The sequence below is a fragment of the Melanostigma gelatinosum genome (assembly GCF_949748355.1).
Source record: "Melanostigma gelatinosum genome assembly, chromosome: 14".
Taxonomy (NCBI): domain Eukaryota; kingdom Metazoa; phylum Chordata; class Actinopteri; order Perciformes; family Zoarcidae; genus Melanostigma; species Melanostigma gelatinosum.
This window is the reverse complement of record NC_136647.1, coordinates 19,834,025-19,853,284: the sequence shown is the minus strand read 5'-3', so window position 1 is coordinate 19,853,284 and position 19,260 is coordinate 19,834,025. Positions and strand designations below refer to the sequence as shown.

Here is a 19,260-nt window from a genome sequence, read left to right as displayed (position 1 = left end):
CTACACCCCCTTCCCTCCCCTCCCCACCTCCCCCACCCGGGGCCCATCAGAGTGGCTCTCTGCCAGGCCTGGTATCTCCACATTAATTTCTCATCTGTGGCACCCTAATGAGCTCCGCCTGCTCGTCCACCTCTGAGACCCTGCTGATTATCGGACAGGGAGGCGGCCATTTGTCAATGGCAAGAGGTGGCATTTACACTGCTGACCTTGCTGCCAAGGAGAGAGGAATCAGAAAGGGGGAGAAGAGAGAAGGGTAGGAAAGAACAGACAAGAAAAATGAAAGCAATCAACAGCTGTGGAGCGCCACGCTGTCTGCCATCACAAGCACTGCCATGGGTGGAGTCATCTTTATTCATGGTGCTGAAGGTGCCCTGATTTAATGCATTCAGTGTCCACACTTCCATCTATCTGTCCTTCTTTGGTGAGAACTGCTTGAGGCAACAAACAGTTGGAGGTGTAATCATTTATTTTGCGTCTCGCATCCACAGGAACTTGTGAAATTACTTCTTGAAGCAAAATATGCTTCTTCCTTTTCTTTGCATCTCTGTTTGAGTGCGTGTGTGGAGGCAAGTGGAGGCTCGGGGGTTGGCTGAAGTGCTGAGCCATGGGCGTGTGTGCATGCGCCACAGAGGGAGCAGGGATTTGCCGGTTATTGGATGGAGGGGAGCGTTGTAGGTCTGTGACACCCGCTAACCTTGGCCAGGGCTACTGGGATTACGGGGGTATCCATCACTGTGGCAGCCCCGAGACCCAGACCGGGGGAAAAGCCACAGAAGTTGCCGGGGGGAGGGAAAAATGCTAGTAAAAATTTAATGCACTCCGCAGAGCGGTCATGTCATACTTGGTTATGGAAAATAATCCCAGATGCCTGCAGTGCTAAAATGGAGCTGTAATGTGCTCGCCTCCTAACCCGGCCTGACAGCCATGATGTACGACTACCATTACCGGAAAATATCACTTCAACTAACCCGTGATCCAGCTCCGCTAAGGGTCATATTATCCATGAGGAACAAATTACACTCCCCCAAAGTAAATACAAATTTCCTACACTGACTGGGTACAAAGCACAGCGGGGGGGGGGGGGGGGGGGGGGGGGGCGGGACCGTTACCTATGACAACGCTCTGCAGAGTGACAAGGATGATAAAGTACATGACAAATCACTGGCTGACAGGGTACTCTAGTGCAATCAGCCTCAGCCTCGGCCTAGCGAGCACCCACTCAAGCCTGTAAACACTACTCTCTTCCTTTAGAGGGGGCAAAACACATAATCTTTTAACGCTGACAAGTTGCTCTCTCCTTTTTATTACTCATCCTTCCCACTGCGGTGGAAAGAGGGAGGGTTGGGGGGGGGGGATAAAATGGTTTTATGTACAGCGCTGCCGAGTGATTGAGAAACTCGACTCTTCTGCTGTAATTGCCTGAGGGCGAACACAGCAACACAATAAAGGAAGAGGAACAGCAAATATATTACCAGTTCAGATCTTTATTTTATGTCAAGGACAAACAGGTTCTCTCGGCTGCTCTAAAGCACCCATTTAGATCCCTCGCCTCCAATAAGAGGAAAGCACGGCAAATTACAGCACTCTGTTGCATGGCCATTAATAAGACGCAAAACGTTTTCAAAATGGCATTTACAGCGCGGGGCTGCTGATAGAGCGAGTAAATAACACTTTGGAAAGGTGTGGTCGCTATAAAAAAAAGCCCAGCGGCATGGGAGAGAGAAATAAAAAAAGTGACAGCGTGATAAAGTCCTGCAGATTACAACACGGAGTCATTGTCTTCACCAAAGTAACACGACGAGTAACAGTTAAGCTGGAGAAAGCACTTGAGCACGAGCAGATATTCATACTGAGCTGTTTGATTGGCACTTTAAAAGGTGCCACTTCCGAGCATAAAAATCACTTAAGCATTAGCAAGTCCAGACAGAGCGGGAACCTGAGCGCTCTTGACAATATTACAAAGACTGCTGAGACGAGGTGCAGACATTTGCCGCTGTTAAGATTCGAATCAGAAATGATTCATTCAAAGTGAATGTTTCAGTGCATTCATTTTTGAAAAGGACAATTATAATTATAATTTTTCTGATAGTGTACATACGTTCCCTCAAAGGATTTAGAGAGTTCTTCCTCTGGATCATACATGTTGAGGCTGTGGGATGTTTCACAGACCCCCCCCCCCCCTCCCCCCCTAAAAGGCCTCAGATTGTGGGAAACTGTTGGCGTTAACTACACCATGAAACCAGGCGATGTTATTGGGGCTTTGGTGGATGCACATGAAGCACACCTGAGGCTGCGGAGCTCATTTTTTTTGTGTGCCTTCCTGTCAGCAAAGCGGAGCATCGTAACTGGGAACAAGCTGCTCCAAATGAACAGGCCAGCCCCGCCTGGACCTAATGAAAATGACCACCTGCTCCTGCCTGGATCCAACAAAAGGGTGTGAGAGTGTAGAGAGCACATTTTGATGACGGTCCAGGTTTCAGGAGTGGAAGATGGGCCAAGCTGCACGACAGCGACAGAGGCACGCGGACATCCTTGCCAGCAAAAGCTTGGAGAGGTTTTTGGCCCCTCAGCAGGCCTTTTTGCCTGAGTCCTAAGTGGCCCAGTAAAGGATGAAAAGACGGCAATTCATCCCATTTTACACTTGCAACATAAGAATGAAATGACCTATAGATGTAGATGACTGCAATAATAACTGTAATAAGGAATCAGAAATGTAACGGTGCACAATCGACACATTCTAAAATATTAAATGACGCATACAAAAGGTATTTATGTCACATCTTTCACACACAGTGTTTACCTTTAAAGCAGAAGTATTCACCTTTCCCTTGTCATCATCTGAGCTCTGATTGGACCACTTGATACTGGCAGAGGGAAATGAAGACCGGTGGTAATAGGGGCCGTAGCCGAGATGCTAATGATGACGCGTACAGAGCTAATAATACCCGTGTTGTGTGACGAGCGGCTGCAGCGAGCCTGCCTCCTACCTGTCTCCCACTATGCCATTATCCTGTCATGTTGGCGAGGGCCCGTCCTACAGGTCACTTTATAATGAGCTAATGCTCTAACAGTTTCCGACACGCTCGCACACAAACACACCGGCAGGACTGTGCGCACACATACCCTGAGATGCGAATAGCTGTCTCTTATCAGAGTCTGGCAGCTCCAGCCGACACGGCAGAGGCCTTCTACACCGAGCAGAACATGATTTCTCCTGGGAACACTTTTTCCATTTCCCTGCTTTTGAAGGGGGAACCAAATAAGCCACGTTCGTCCTCATCTGAATACATTTGACCCATTAAAACGACTCTGCTCTCCCGCGTCCTCCTGCGCTGCCGCGTGGTAAAGGAGGCCGCGTCGCCCGCAGAATGCAAACGACAACGGTTGGGGTGGTCGTAGCGTGCCTGGCAAGTTCAGATAGCGGCGAGGAGGAGGAGGAGGGGTGGGGGGTTGAAAGTGTCGAGCTCCAATTACTCCCTCACATTGAGGAGGAACACATGAGTCAGCTCCTGTCATAGGGGTCCCCTATTTACTAATTCACTCCTCTGTTACTTTAACACACAATTAATCAATGACAGGAAGGTGTAGTCGGAGCTGTTCATCAGCAGCGTAACGTGAGCCAGGGTGAATTAATACAGTCACTGGGGGCCGGATAACAGCTTACCGTGCTCTCCCTCTCTTCCTGAAACAAAAAGGAATTGCCACCGAGACAGGAGCAATTTAAATCGACAACACTGAGTAATGACTCAATTTGCTGCACAGTCTAAACACCACAGGCAAATGGCATTACTAAATCATTAGAGTGGATCTAGATCTCTGGTTAGAAGTCATTGGATGATATGGCTGCTCTTACAGTCCATGAGTTACACTCAGACTGTGAATACCTGCATATTATAAATGGAACTGCACAGAATACTAAAAATGATCTTGCAGAAACTTACAGTAGAAGCACTTGGATATTACAATGCATCATTTTAGCTTTCACCAAATGTGGCAGCCATTATTAAAAAGGCACAGCTGTACTTTCTAAAACAAACGATGTAGGTATACTACAATGGGGAGGGAGGTAATATTCAGGAAAAAAACATCTGAATAGCCAAGATCAAAGTGGCAAATTTACAAGAAAAAAAAATCACAAATTTACGAGAACAAACTTGATTAAAAAGTCACAAAATTACTAGGACAAATTTGTGTTCCTTTTGTGAAGAAACAACAGCGCTTCACTTGTTCCGATCAATGTATCCGGGCCGTGTCGCAGGAACCTCTCCCCAGCAAACTCTAAGGACATAATTCACCATAATCTGTGGTACAAGCAGGTATGTTATGAGCATTTTCTGTGTTGTTTCCCCTTTACACCGACTCAGTGACCATGTGTAACTATGGTGACGTAGTGTGTTTGGAGGTTTTTAGTGGCAGAAATAAAGAAACATGCCTTTGTGCAGTCAAAGTGGATAACTCTCCTGTCCTATAACTTCTAAAATATCACTATTTATAGATGTTCATAAAAGAACATACAGAGGCCGTCTGTCAGAGAGCACATCAGAAACAGCAATGTTTATCTGATAAGCCAAAGTAAAACGTACAACAGGTTTAACATGAGGATAAAGTACAATGCATACCAATGTCAGATCATAAAAAACGTAAAAAAAAACCTGTATATGTATGTTTCAGGACCTTCGCCTCGCGCAGAGGCCATCCTTACCATAACAACACTACTTTAAGAGCAACAAAATGTATACGGCAGAGTTTTCTTGTTTCTCTGAATATTACCCTCCTCCCCGGACTCTTATTATTTATTTTACCTAAAAATGCACTCATACACAGTCCTGTTATAAACAGTATGACATGATGGTTTATAGATCTATTTTTATCCATTTCCTTTGCTAATAACATGTATTGCGATATATTGCGATGTTTTACTGCTAATTATCCAGTTTGTCAACATCGGTCAACTTTTCACTCGGTTCATCTCACTTCACACGTTTGCATTAGTCTACATAATCCAAGCCCACTGACTCAACCCGTGACCACACCAGAACAAACTTGACACACTCGAATAGACTAGCAATTGTTACCAAAAGGTTTTATTTGTACTCAGCCTCCCGGGGAAGGCTTATGCCAGGGTGCTGGGAAGGAGGCTCCGACCGTTTGTCGAACCACGGATTCAAGAGGAGCAGTGCGGATTCCGTCCCGGCCGTGGAACAGTGGACCAGCTCTTTACCCTCGCAAGACTACTGGAGGGGTTCTGGGAGTTTGCCCAACCAGTCTACATGTGCTTTGTGGACTTGGAGAAGGCTTTCGACCGGGTCCCTCGGGGGTTCTTGTGGGGGGTGCTGCGGGAGTATGGGGTGCCGGACCCGTTACAACGGGCGATCCGGTCTCTGTACGACTGCAGTAGGAGCTGTGTCCGCATTCTCGGCAATAAGTCAGACACGTGCCCAGTGGGTGTTGGCCTCCGGCAGGGCTGCCCTTTGTCACCGGTCCTGTTCGTGACTTTCATGGACAGGATATCTAGGCGCAGCCTGGGGGTGGAGAACGTCAGGTTCGGGGGTCTCGGGATCGCCTCTCTGCTGTTTGCAGATGATGTGGTCCTGTTAGCCTCCTCGGATCGTGACCTCCAGCATTCACTGGGGCGGTTTGCAGCCGAGTGTGAAGCGGCGGGGATGAGAGTTAGCACCTCCAAATCGGAGGCCATGGTTCTCTGCCGGAAACTCTGCCGGCTCCCTCCAGGTGGGGACGGAGTGCCTACCTTAAGCGAAGGAGTTCAAGTATCTCGGGCTCTTGTTCACGAGTGAGGGTAAGATGGAGCGGGAGATCGACAGTCGGACCGGTGCGGCTGCAGCAGTAAAGCAGGAGCTGCACCGGACCGTCTTGGTGAAGAGGGAGCTGAGCCAGAAGGCAAAGCTCTCAATTTACCACTCGGTCTACGTTCCTACCCTCACCTATGGTCACCAACTCTGGGTCGTGACCGAAAGGACAAGGTCGCGGCTACAAGCGGCCGAAATGAGTTTCCTCCGTACGGTGGCCGGGCTCAGCATTAGAGATAGGGTCAGGAGCTCGGTCATCAGGAGGGAGCTTGGAGTCGAGCCGCTACTCCTTCGCGTCGAAAGGAGTCAGCTGAGGTGGTTCGGACATCTAATGCATCCTGGACGCCTCCCACTGGAGGTTTTCCAGGCACGTCCAACTGGGAGGAGACCCCGGGGAAGACCCAGAACACGCTGGAGAGATTACATCTCCCAGCTGGCGGGGGAACGCCCCGGGAACCCCCAGAATGAGCTGGAACATGTTGCCGGTGAGAGGGAAGTCTGGGTCAGCCTGCTGCCACCGCGACCCGACCCCGGATAAGTGGAGGCAAATGGATGGATGGATGGATGGATGTACTTGCAATATTCATAGTTTCAATAATAAAAGATTGATTCTTGGCGTAAGTGTGTCAAAACAATATTGCCACGCAAAATATTGCGATACTATGCAGCATCCATTTCCCTTATCTTTAAACCTGCAGAACGTGTTTGTTGGTGACCAATGTGGTTCCCTGGAAATGTTTCATTTTTTTTTTTGTAAAATTGCCAGAAAAGTGTGACAACAAAACCATGAACCTGTACAGTAGGAGGTGTGGGAAGCAATGATTGTGTTAATGTCCTCTAGAGTGCGTTTCAAAAACAGACTGGCAGACAAAAGAAGATGACACAAGGTACGTAATACTTAGATATGGAAGTGATAGGCTTTAAGCTAAAGAAAGCCTGGCTGTAACATTTAGATGTCATCTAAATCCTAAAAACCCAGAACAGTTTGATTTAGATTTTGCACATCATTAAACCATTTATAATTAATGTGCAGCTAATTAAGGCTTTCTCATAGTTATTAACACAATGTTTCATTCTAATTACATTACATTCTCAGCCTTAAAGAAAGGCGAATATTTGAATCTTATTGAAGCCCAATAAAGGATATCTGTAAAACCACAGTGAATGTTAGGCTTACCTTGTCGTCTTGGTCGCTCTCGGTGTCACACTGCAAAAAAACAACAAAGAGAAAGTTGAAGCTGAGAATGAGGAATAACATGTCGACATTCTTGTTTCACAACTGTCCCTGATTCCATTTCCACACGCATGGGTGTCATAATCGAATTCACTCTTGCGAATGGCATATCTCATCATCTCTTTAATGACGAACTCATCACATACTCATATTCAGTGTCTGAATATCACCAGATCACTTCATTAGCTGACACGAGCACCAGCATGCCAAACAAAGCTAATTCCTCATGAGCAGCAGTGCCCTTGTTAACATTGAAACCTATGTGAAATCCAGACGGAGCTGGAATCTGCAAACACCATCCGCCACCAGAACTATAATTGTGTGATGTGTGTTCCTGCTTGAGGCTGGGAATGGAGAGATGACAAGAGGAGGAAGGAAACTTTGTCATGGAGGGAGGAAAAATAAATTCTTTCCAATTTCAAGGTCCGCTTAATTCTTTATCAACTAATTAGTGTGATGCTGGGTGACTGGCGGCCCTCAACGTTGTGCATATGGCTGAGGTGCAGAGAAGCACTGGAGTCGGTAATGAAGAAGGCACTGGGGGGGAATATGGGCAGGGGTTGGCACAGTGTGTGTGTGTGTGTAGGCAGGGGGCAGGGAGGGGTTGGTGGGTGTCGATTAAAGTAGGGAGGAAGTGGAAGGAAGGGGGTGAAATGATTGACAGCCCAGGGATTGAGCGACAGAAGGCCCTGCCGTTTTTTCTTTCTCTCCCCCTTTTTTTTGTTTCCATCGCGTGCTTTTTGCTTATCTGGAGCCCAGCAGATCTCAAAGGTAGGTGGGTCTGTTTCTGAGGCTGGATGGTGAAAAAAAAGGGGGCCTTGCGAGCTCAGCAGGAGCATAGCATCCAATTTACAGGCCTGTCCCACACGGCCCCAGGGGCCGCCCGCGGCACGCTGCCATGATGGTCAGCTCCAGCAGCTCATCAATTATGCAGAGGCAATAAATGCACTGGGCAAACACTTCTCCGACGTTTCCCTCGCTCTCCATTTCTCTCTCCCTCTCCTTCTCCACAACATACCATGCCCCATTTTAATACAGTGTGCAGAGAGCCAGCAGCCCCACACGATTGTCAGCTGGAAGACAAAACAAGGGTAATGCAAGACGAGTGAAGATTGTGATTAAACGTGAATGTCTGTGTAATACAAAAAGCTGCACACTGTGTGCATTCCAGCTCGTGAATAAACAGGCGTGTGGGCCACGTATCGCTCGCTCGCTCTCTCCCGCACAGGACTGACTAATGTGGCAGCAGACGAGATCTGATGAGCAGTATTAGCCATCTTTAGCTTCCATGTATTCAGGCCTCTCAGAATGTGACAAGAGTAATGCGACGGAGCACTCATTAGCTGCTTCTCTGCCTGTGCACACTACACACCCGGGAACACAAGCACGCGAGAGGGTTCGAATAATGGACATCATTTGAGTTTTTCCACTGTGTTGTGATCCATGAAAAAAACTCTTTCTCGGGTTCCCTTTCTATTTTTTTCCTCCCCGCTCTCCCTCCGTTCCGTGTTCGCTAGCTGTGCAGCCAATTGCTTTGATTGCCGAGATAGAAGCCGGCTGGAATGACTTGCCCTTGCTTGTGAAGCAAATGGAACATGCTAATGGAACTCATCGTATTACCCGATGCAAAAGTGCCATAGCTCATTACTTTAAGATAAAAGGATATCATTGTAGACGGCAAGCAGAATTGACTTTCTGTGCTGAGACTTGATGATGATTTAATCAACTGCTCTCTTTCACTTCTCATCCCTGCGCCTGTCGCTTTCGCAGGTGCCACTAAACGAAGCACTCACACGGCTAGTGGGGGGAGAGAAAAGGGAAAGAAATTGCTGTCATTATTTTTTCTCCCTAGGAATAGAGGTATGCAAATTTACCAGAGCGACAAAGGGTGGAGAAAAAAAGGGAAAACTTAATAAAATGGAAATACCTTTATAATGAGCAAAGTAAAAAATCCCGAGATCAGGCCCGACAGGCGAGGGCAGGCAATTTGATCGTCCTCACAATGCAGACGCCAAAGCTCCGTTGAACTCGCTGCTCGAGTACAGAGCAAGAAGTAACAAATAACACCTCTAACAGATAAAAAACACATCCCAGGCATACAAACAAGCCAGAGCTGTCACTCACTGATAGGTGATCATAGTGAACTAATGCGCCGCCTCATGCATAAAGCGGCCTGAGGCGGGGGAGAAGAATCCCTGCATATCTGGAATGTCTTGGCGCCTTCGTATTCCTACTCACTGACTCGTGCGTTACAAACGGAGACGGAAAGCTAGAATGTCTCGGCTTTGCCACTTGAAACGCCACGAATGAATGCTACACCTCATCATTAATAACTGAGGCACGGTATTGTTTTAGGAGGTAAGCATGAGCTCCAACATTCGGTTATTGCTACTGACGGTTGAGTATATGAATCTGCAGCGCTATGGTTAACTGTACTGCCAAAAACACTTTACAGCGATTCTGGGAGGCCATGTCTAATGAAAAGACATATGTCAGAAGTTTAAAATGACTTTCAAAAATGAACAGATTATACCGAAGAGAGGAAAAAAAACACAACAACAATGGTGCTATTGAGATCAGTGGAGTTAGCTCCCTGACAGGTGGTCGGAAATGGGTCTTATTTAAAGCAACAATCACGAACAATAAGGAAACCATTAGTCCTGGGAGGGAGCTGACAGAGAAAAGTGATCCTCTACCCAGGCCATCTGCTGTTTAACCAGGGCCGGCATTATACTGTACAGCGAGACCCCAGTGTTAAGTTTAAGTAACACAAGAATGTCAAACATTAGCGTCAGCCCTAAGAGCTGTTGATGTTGGCCTGTATCCGGAGCACTTCTGATTGCCGCTCTGCTCTCACGCGGGCCTCTTTTTTGGCCGAGTGCGCTTACAAATTTCCCTAAGCATCGAGCCTTTTGTTTATATTGGTATGGAAGTAGGAGTCAATTATTCCTCTCCAGCTGAGAGTAATACTGGCCCAATACAAAGGGAACACGAGGAGCCGTGGGTCGAATGCTAAACGATGCAGCTATGCTATCGTCCGTAGCAGCAGGGCTCACCAACGTCTCCTGCTAGAGCTACCCGCAGAAAGTCCTCTGTGCTGAAAAGGTAACCACATCACACAGGCAAGGCAAGTATGCCATGTTCCCTTTTCCAACACAACCTTCTGGAAATCCTCTGGTCCACAAATACTAACGGACGTTAAGTCGAAAAACGAAAAGATGACATGCATAAGCGATAATTGTGAAGGCAAAGAGCGTGTGTTTATCGGGCTTGTTATCATATTGTGTCCGCTGTCTCTGGTGTTACAAGTTGTCTCTAATCTAAGGCTATATCCACACTACTCCACTTTTCCTACGTTTACACTGAGCAGCCACACCACGCCGGAGTTTTGGAGCAGCCTTAACGGAGGAACCTGAAAACTCCGCCGAGGTTGGAGGTATTTGAGAACTCCGGGGTTTTGGTTCAGTGTAGACGTCGGATACGGACGTCTGTTAGAAAAAAATGAGCCCACACCCGTGCTCACTACTGGATTGGTTATTACCAGCCATGACGTCTCCGTCCCTGATTCGTCACACTCACTATCACGTGACCCGTACCCGGAAGAAAACAAACAGCTGGCGACCAGCAGCGATTCATTTCAACATGGATAATGGCAAGCCTTGCTTGCTTTGTTGTCTGTAGTAGCAGCTATTGTGGAGTTAAATTCGTCATTTTACAATGCTGCTAATGCCTACATGCGGAGGAGGCGAGCTGTTCTTCGAGCGATGAGCGAGCTGCTTGACCATCGGCGATCAGCCCCCACGGAGCGGCTGTCTGAAGCTACAGTTAGCAATAAATGCTATTCAGAGCTACAGCTGCAAACAGAGGAAACGAGTGAGAGACGAGTGATCGACCCTGATTCGTTTTACTTTTTCCGTTTGGTAGCCTTGATAGACCTTAGTCTGCAAGTATTTCTTCATGAAAATATGTACGAAGATATATTATATTCGCTAATGCTAATCACGGTTAGCATTTCCCCATTGGCGGTAATGTTAAAATTAGCTTAGAAGCTAGCGAGTCGGACCTGTTGCATGATGTTGTGCCCGAAAAGATGGAGCAAATGCCCTAAAGCAGGGATTCCCAAAGTGGGGTGCGCGCACCCCTGGGGGTGCGCGAGCTGCCTCTAGGGGGTGCGCGAGAGGAAAAATGTAATGGCGGTGCAGTCCTGTCTCCTAAAAATTACGTTCCCCCAAAACTAAAATGCATTCTCAATTACGTTTTACCACGAACGTATTTTCTCCCTGATTACGTTTGTGTTTGACGTACAAATACGCTTCTCATCAACGTATCTTTGACATACCCTAGTCTTTATTATTTTTCTGTGATCTGCCTCGCCTCTGCCCCGCCACCCACGAGTTATTGACCCGCGGCCTGTTCCTGACGATCGGGTGCCTCACGGCGGGGGCGGCTGGAGACCTCGCGTCCCAGCGCCAACGAGTGAGCGCCCGCCACTCGGAACCATAAAACCAAGTCCCGGATTTCACCCGGGGGACATTCTGGAGGTATTGTGACCGGGTGATGTGCCTCGTTGCTGGGGAGGTATGAGCCGAGAGTGGCGGGGTGTTATGGAGGTATATATTACAACTCGGTGTTGTTCCCGTGCGTGGATGAGCGCATTTCTGCCGAAGACAGGCGGCGTGTTGTGGTAGTATTCTGACCGCGTAATAGGGAGAAGGAGAGGCGGTGGTGGAGAAGGGGGTGCGTGGCCTAAAAAGTTTGGGAACCGCTGCCCTAAAGAATTGATAGAGGGCGAAGATGATGTCCCTGTTTTTTCTGCTGGGTGACCCAGCTTATCCCCTGATGCCGTATCTCATGAAGGAATACCCCAATGGAGCTAACGTTACATTCATCAGCCCCCACGACAACAACAGACAACAACACAGAGGAAGCGAGTGATCGACGTGTGTTGACCACATTTATGGACCATAATCGAGTAAACGTTTCCGTGTAAGTGTTGATTTTAAAGTAAAGTTGATGTGAGATAGATATACATATATACACATATACACACACACACACACACACACACACACACACACACACACACGCACGCACACACACACACACATACATACATCTATATATATATAGAGAGACAGACAGACCCGCAGCGCTGTAACTACGTCTGAAAAATAAAACTTTCCACGAACTGTATCTGTTTGAGTTCATAGAGGAAGATCTTAAGTATCAAATACAACCTTTCATTATTAAAGACTACTTTATTACTCTGTCATATTTTTTTTGAACTAAGCAAGCAATCCACTTCCTGTTTACACCATCACGCGCATGCCCAGTGTACGTTAATGGTCACGTGCTGTCCGCCTTGAAGGCTGCCGTGTGGATGCTCCAATAATGCTGAAAACTCCCGCGTGGACGGAGATCGGTTCTATTTGAGAACTCTGCATCCAACGAGACACGGCCTAGTGTGGATATGGCCTAATACTTTCAGAAATGGCATCCTCTTAGGCCGGGATGTGTGATGGATGCGTATTGTCGCCCCCCATGTGTGACATTAGCCTCAGGTTATGCTGGTTGCTATCCATGACCTTAGAATACCCCGCTGCACAGAGGATGGTGTCTGTTTATCAGCCTGAGCCAGGTTGTCCTGCAGGAAGGCTGAAGGGGTTAAAGCCCAGGGAGGAAGCCAACCTGCCTGCATGCCTGGGAGCTGGAGAGACAGCATGAAGGATGGCAGCCATTGCCAGGGTCAGCTGTGACAGTGCCAATTTGATGTGCTGTCGTCAAGGGCTCCCCACTCCCTCCTCCTAACAGCTCCTTCCTGATATAGCTGCGCGTCCTGATGGTTTTCTGATGCAAACAGTCGCATGGCAAAATGGTTTTCTCCCCTCCCGCCGCATCCTCCTCCATCTGCTGCTGGGGCCTGGGTGCCGCCGACCGCCTGCCTGTCACAGCGTGCGTGGAAATTAGCTGGGGAGGAGGTGCTCGCTTGTGCTAATTACATTTTAATCATTGGAAATGTGTTGGCAAATCAAGCCTTGATTGCCATCTTGGAGCCCAGTGCTCCTCTCTGCAGGTTGGGGAGTGGGGCGGGGGTTTGTGGGCCTAGAATGTGGCTGAGCCCGGGCTCGCCGAGCTGGACGCATCGCTCTCCACCACGGCTTGATATGGCGGCGTGCCTGGCCTGCCGCTGGGTAGAGGCTGTGCCGCATTATTCATGGCGAATAGAGGGAGACTAGCATGGCGAAATGGTGATCTGTGCCATGCTTATTCTCCAATCCTCCGCTCACACCTCCCGTATCCCTCTCTCTTTCTCACCCACACATTACACAGTCTGCCAGTCCGGCCACTGTGAATTGAGGAACAACAAATAGAGTCGGGCAGGAGGAGACTGATGAGCTCAGGGTTTGCTACACAGCACCTGCTTTGGCCCACAAAGCTGCAGCAGCAGGCCCCATCACAATACGCTCACAGATTACTTTCTTGTAATATATATACAGAAATGGAAAAAGAAACTTGGCTCCATCAAATTTGAACTTTTCCAGAGAAAATCTGAATAATCTTGATGAATGCGGTCGATACATGTTGCTGGATAGACCTTCTGTTAAAAAGCCCCTTCTCCTTGGTCACATACCGACTGGCACTGTTCTTCAGGTTCGAGTGTGAATCAAACACTCCCACGGCCAAACAAACAGCATGACTTCACACTGTAGTGAGCCTCAAAAGAACTAGAATGAAGACTAGCAGACACACATTTCATATAAAAGAAAGAGAGATCCATAAAAGACAGCTAAGCAAATACACCAAAAGGTTCAGTGAGTGGAAGGAAATTCAACATGTCATGTCTGACTGGGACAGATCATTTAAATAAGCAGCGCTCTGAGGCGATGACATCCAACATCTAATTTCCACAACATCTGTTTGATGTCGAACTGTCATATGAAAGTATGGCAGGAAGGAGTAGACCTCAAATAATCACCAGGAAAAGAAAACAGCACAGCGCGAGTGTTTGAGACAGTCTATACAGTCACATAAGGCAAACGCCTCTTTCGATAGCCAAGAATGTGTTGTCAGGGAGGACCAGACTTCTGTTTGGACTAATATAACCAGGTCTGATCCACATGTGCAGCACTGGCCAGATGCAGCGGGCCAACATCTGAACGCAATTTCCCTTCAAATGTAAGACTTCATCCAGTAGATATTCAATTTCGACCGCAAACTCTGGATTTCACTCGCGGGGGCAGCAAAGCTAAAGGGGGGACGGCAGCGGAGGAGGGCCTTCCATAAAATAATAAGAACTGTATAGTCTGTGACCCCTGGTTTCAATACTCTGGAGTACATTCTTTTTATGTTTTATTTCCCTGGAATGTGCCAAAACCTACTGAAATAACATTTGAGAGAATTTTCTAAACCTGACTCTTCTTATTAATTCCACATTTCTAAATCTCTAACGATTTACATTATAATAACACCGATGATGTCACATTGGAGAGTTGGTTGCAATGTCTGCAAAGGGGCTCCATGTCCAAGTGCAAGCAGAAACAGAGACATTCACACACTTCTGGATGCCTGGGATGAAAAGATGCATTCAGGGGGCTAACAAGTGGTGTGTGTGTGTGTGTGTGTTGCTTTCTGTTTGAGTGCGGAGGAAGGCAGGACATGTAACTCGACCGGGGATGTGGCAGCGTACTACTGAAGTGATGCTTGGCAAAAACAGATGTTGCCGCAGGGTAAACCTAAATCTGTTGATCAGTACCATCCACCCACCCGACACACACACACACACACACACACGGACCATGGTAGGAAGGAAGGAACAGAGAGGTGCAGCACTTTGCTTTCTTAAAAATCCATTTGTTACACAAGCAGGTTCAGTATCTCTCCTTCTAGAATCATCTCAACACGGTTCTCCCGGCTAAATGGAAAAAAATCGATATCAATAAGAAAACAACATAAGACACAGCTGTGGGCACACACACATACACCCACCTTGCTTCACACCAACCCTGCACTGTTTCCATGAGCCAATAGGGGACTGAGGCACAAAGCAGATGCTGGATTAATCAAAGATTAATTGCCGGATTTTGAGATAATTACATACATCAGATTGCATTGTTTGTGCAGTTATGGTGACTCTCCTGAGATGAGTCCTCTTGCTGTGTATGGTAAGTACCCCACATGCTAGACATTAACAATGATGTGATATGGCATCTTCTCTACAGGAGTCTGGCCTCACACGTATACAATCATTTTAGTGACTTTCCTGTGTATCTAAAAGACAAACTAGATAGCTAGTAAGAGGAGGTGGGCAAGTGTTGTGATGACATTTAACAGGCACATCTGCGCTGTTCGAAACCCCGAGACGTTGGAACCACTGGCATTTACGATTGGTCATTGAACCTCAACACTTTTTAGTATCGACTGAAATGTGTGCGTCAAATGTCAAATATCACTGAGGCACGTCAAATATCAAAAGCTGGCACTGAATGCTTGCTCAGATTTATCCTGTGATCAGTTTCTGAGTTGCATCAATCAATTTGGACTTTCTTTCGACAAGATCGTCTGCTTTGGATAAATGAGAAAAGGATTTCATTGAAAATAGGTTTAGATTCCTCAGTAATTATATACATGTTATAATATTACGCACAACGGAGCAATTATAAAGAAAATAATCTCCGTCTTCCTCCCGTCGTATTACTTGTGACATTCATGGCTCGCGTGCACCTGGATGTACGCTTAACAACAGGCAGCAACCCTCTGTTGTCGAGAGATATAAACCTCCTCTGCTCCCCTCCCTCCCTCCCTCCCTCCACACTGACTCATAGCTGAGGGGGGAGAAAAACATCAGGATTAGGTTCTGTGCCTCTAATCACTTAACTCCTCACACCTGATGGCACACTATTAACTTTGACTGTCTCCAGTGACCCCGCGGGTCGTTGCCCATCACATCAAGTTTTTATTAGGGAATTTTCCTCATCATTAGCCATGGCCTGGAAACGAGCCATTAATATTCATACTGGCAAACCAAAATGAGGTCCCACTGATTTTCCATCATCCAGGCTATCTGTGCAGCTGCCGTGGTTAACAGTCAGCCCGGTGCAGCACATTCGCCACGTATCATTATGGGGGCTCCATAAAGCTCTTTCTCTGGGTCTGCCATGATGGGAAGGGGAGCAAGGTGGTGGAGGAGGAGGAGGAGGAGGAGGAGGAGGAGGCGGCTGTGAGGCTTGAAGCCAGCTGACGCCCGTCTGAGAGAAACCGCCCAGCACTGCCAACAATCTGCCTGGAAGTCTCATGCATAAAGGCCGGCACTGTCAGTGCTAACAACCCCTGCAGGCTCTGCCAGGGACACAGCTGAGATAGCGAGTTCCCTCAGTGCTCTCACATTAGTGCACACGTTGTTCATCAGTCTGTAATGGCAGCTAGGATTGCATCTCTTCGGAGAGGCTTGAAATCACTTCCACAAGAATTCTCTGTTATTTTTCCAATTAATACCAAATGGTCCACATAGCAGACTGTGTGTTCCGGTAGTTCGCCCTGATATGTCTTCAAAGTAAGAGGCCTTTAACTCTGCATGATGTCAGAACCAGCCAGGAATCGGAGCAAACGCTTCCAGTGCATCCAAAATGGCTGCCCATGTTTCCACGGCATTGCGGCTCATCGTCAAAACGATGTCTCGGCTTCTCTGTTACCGGAGGAGGGCATCTCACATCTCTGCTGCCAGCGGGAGCAGGTGCTCAGGCTCCGCACGGTGTGAACACAGACATGATAAGGTGCCTCGGAGCAACACTGTTGCAGGCATCTCCTGCTGATAAGGCCGCTCTCTCCTCCCCACTCACCCGAGCTGAGACACGCTGGCCCCGATGCAGGGGACGGCCTCTTCTGTGTCACGGGTGGGAGCAGCAATTAAGCGGCAACGCCCTGACAGGCCGAGATAAACGTCCCCCTCCTGCTCCTGCGCTGTGCCGCGTACCGCAAAGTGTAAGGTCGAGCCCCCCGGTGCTCCTCACTGAATTAAACATTAAAATGATATCTGCAAATCTGTTCTGTGAGCTAATATGTGAGAGGCCGCACTCCACAGTCTGACAGATTATTTAGTTTACCTTTTATAATTCCAGTGAGTGCCGGATGCTATTAGTTAGTTACCCGGTTCTGAAAATGCCGTCTTGATTTCATGAACAGATTGCAACGACAACAACTTTTAGCAAAATGAGGATATAAGGCGTGACACCAAAACAGGTGCAGCCGCTTCAGCATCGTCTTCCAAATAATTGGAGCTGCAGTGACTAAAACACTTTGTTGTCCTCCTGCTATGATTTGCTAGCTGTCTCGTGTGCATCTGAGTTGCCTCATTATGCAGAAAGAACTCAAATGAAAGCCGACACTGCACACTCCTGTCAGGAATCTGTCTAGCACACATGCAAACAAGCGCAGATGAATAAACATCAGTTGTTGTTGAGGGCTGGTCTTTGCGCCGTGAGGCTCACAAAGATCCGCTTTGTACAAAATAAAAATATTTAATTTGAAAGACTGATGCAGGGCAAAATGAAATTAAAAGGAACCCATGCTAACTGCAAAAACAAATTACTCGCAGCGCGCTTGTTAATTGAAGCAACTGATTGTGCTCCCAATTATTGCCGATGCATTTCAGGTGTGAGTGTGTCATGTGACTGTCTATTTAAGCTGATGCACCTGCGCAGAATAAAATACGTGTTTTCTCAGAACTTGACCCAGTGGCTGCAGGTTGTTTGTTCTCCCAGGTTTAAATGTGTTGAGTCGGTATATCTCTAGTCAAGCTCTGCAGAACAGGTTATGGGCCCAGATGCGTTAGACGTTTGTGCAAAGAGATATCCGGCGTGAGTAGCCACTGAGAGACATTTGCTTGTGTGCGTATCTCACGGATTGGAGTGCCAGCACCATGAGCGGACATACGAGTTCACGTTGGTCTCGTCTTGTTTTTAATGGGGACGAAAAGAACTATGAACTGTGGGAGACAAAGTTTTTGGGACATCTGCGGTTGCAGAAACTGAAGGACACCATTTTGAATCAGCCCGCCGATGGCGCAGAAGAAAACGCACTGGCTGAGGATGCGGCGAAGAACGCGGAAGCGTACGCGGAACTGATCCAATTCCTTGATGACAAAAGTTTGTCTCTGGTCATGCGAGAGGCAGCGGATGACGGGCGTGGAGCGCTCAGGATTTTGCGTGACTATTATGCAGGCAAGGGTAAGCCCCGCATTGTATGCCTGTATACAGAACTGACTTCTTTGCAAAAGATGAGTAGTGAGAGTGTGACTGACTATGTCATACGTGCTGAGATTTCGATCACAGCGCTGCGTAATGCTGGAGAGGTTTTAAGCGATGGACTATTGGTTGCAATGATTTTGAAGGGGCTGCCAGACTCATTTAAGCCTTTTTCCATTTTTATCACTCAAAGTTATGAGACTCTCTCTTTTGCGGAGTTCAAGACTAAGTTGCGCAGTTATGAGAGCACTGAAGGTATGCGCACAGCTGCGGCCGACGACAATGTCATGAGGGCCCAGGCGCATCCAAGGAGGGCTGCCCCAGCAGGCGCAGGTGCACGCAGCACCGAGAGCGGGGACATTGTGTGTTTCCGTTGTGGCCAGAGAGGTCACAAGGTAAGAGACTGTCAGCGTGGTCAACAGTGGTACGGCCAGGGCGAGAGTACCGGACGGCGAGGAGGATGGCGACAGTGGCAGCGGGACAACGCGCGTGGAGTGTCCGAGGAGATGGATGACAACACCTTCGTGTTCAAGCTGGTGACCAGCGAGCCAGGAAGCGGTGTCACCAGAAAGGGCTTGATGGTGGACACCGGTGCGACGGCGCATATCATCACTGACCTGGCGAAGTTCAAGAACTTCGATAACCGATTCCAGTCCGAGACGCACTGCGTGGAGCTGGCCGATGGCACAAGCTGCACGGGGGTCGCGGAGCGCAGAGGAGACGCCGAGGTGTGTCTGATCGACAGCAGGGGGCGGCACCTCAGTACCACACTGAAGCAGGCGCTGTACATCCCCTCGTATCCCCAAGACATCTTCTCCGTGAGAGCTGCAACTTATCGTGGGGCAACGGTGATCTTCAAGGAAGGAGAAAACGTCTTGCAGTATAGAGACGGTACGCGCTTCCTCATTTATGAGCATAACAGACTGTTCTATTTGCCTACTGTGTCAGTAAACAATGACTGTGATGATCAATGTATGAG

At 47.9% G+C, this 19,260-nt stretch overlaps 1 protein-coding gene across 4 annotated transcripts in view; it reads right to left on the bottom strand.

The window, feature by feature from the left end:
- auts2a (activator of transcription and developmental regulator AUTS2 a) overlaps positions 1 to 19,260 on the bottom strand; it is a gene marked incomplete at its 5' end in the record, with an annotated part of 301,972 nt that overhangs the window by 98,171 nt on the left and 184,541 nt on the right. For all 4 annotated transcript variants that reach the window (XM_079284033.1, XM_079284035.1, XM_079284034.1 and 1 more), the window contains one exon: positions 6,985 to 7,014. In XM_079284033.1, the coding sequence (XP_079140159.1) occupies positions 6,985 to 7,014 (30 nt within the window). The remainder of the gene's footprint in view (positions 1 to 6,984; positions 7,015 to 19,260) is intronic.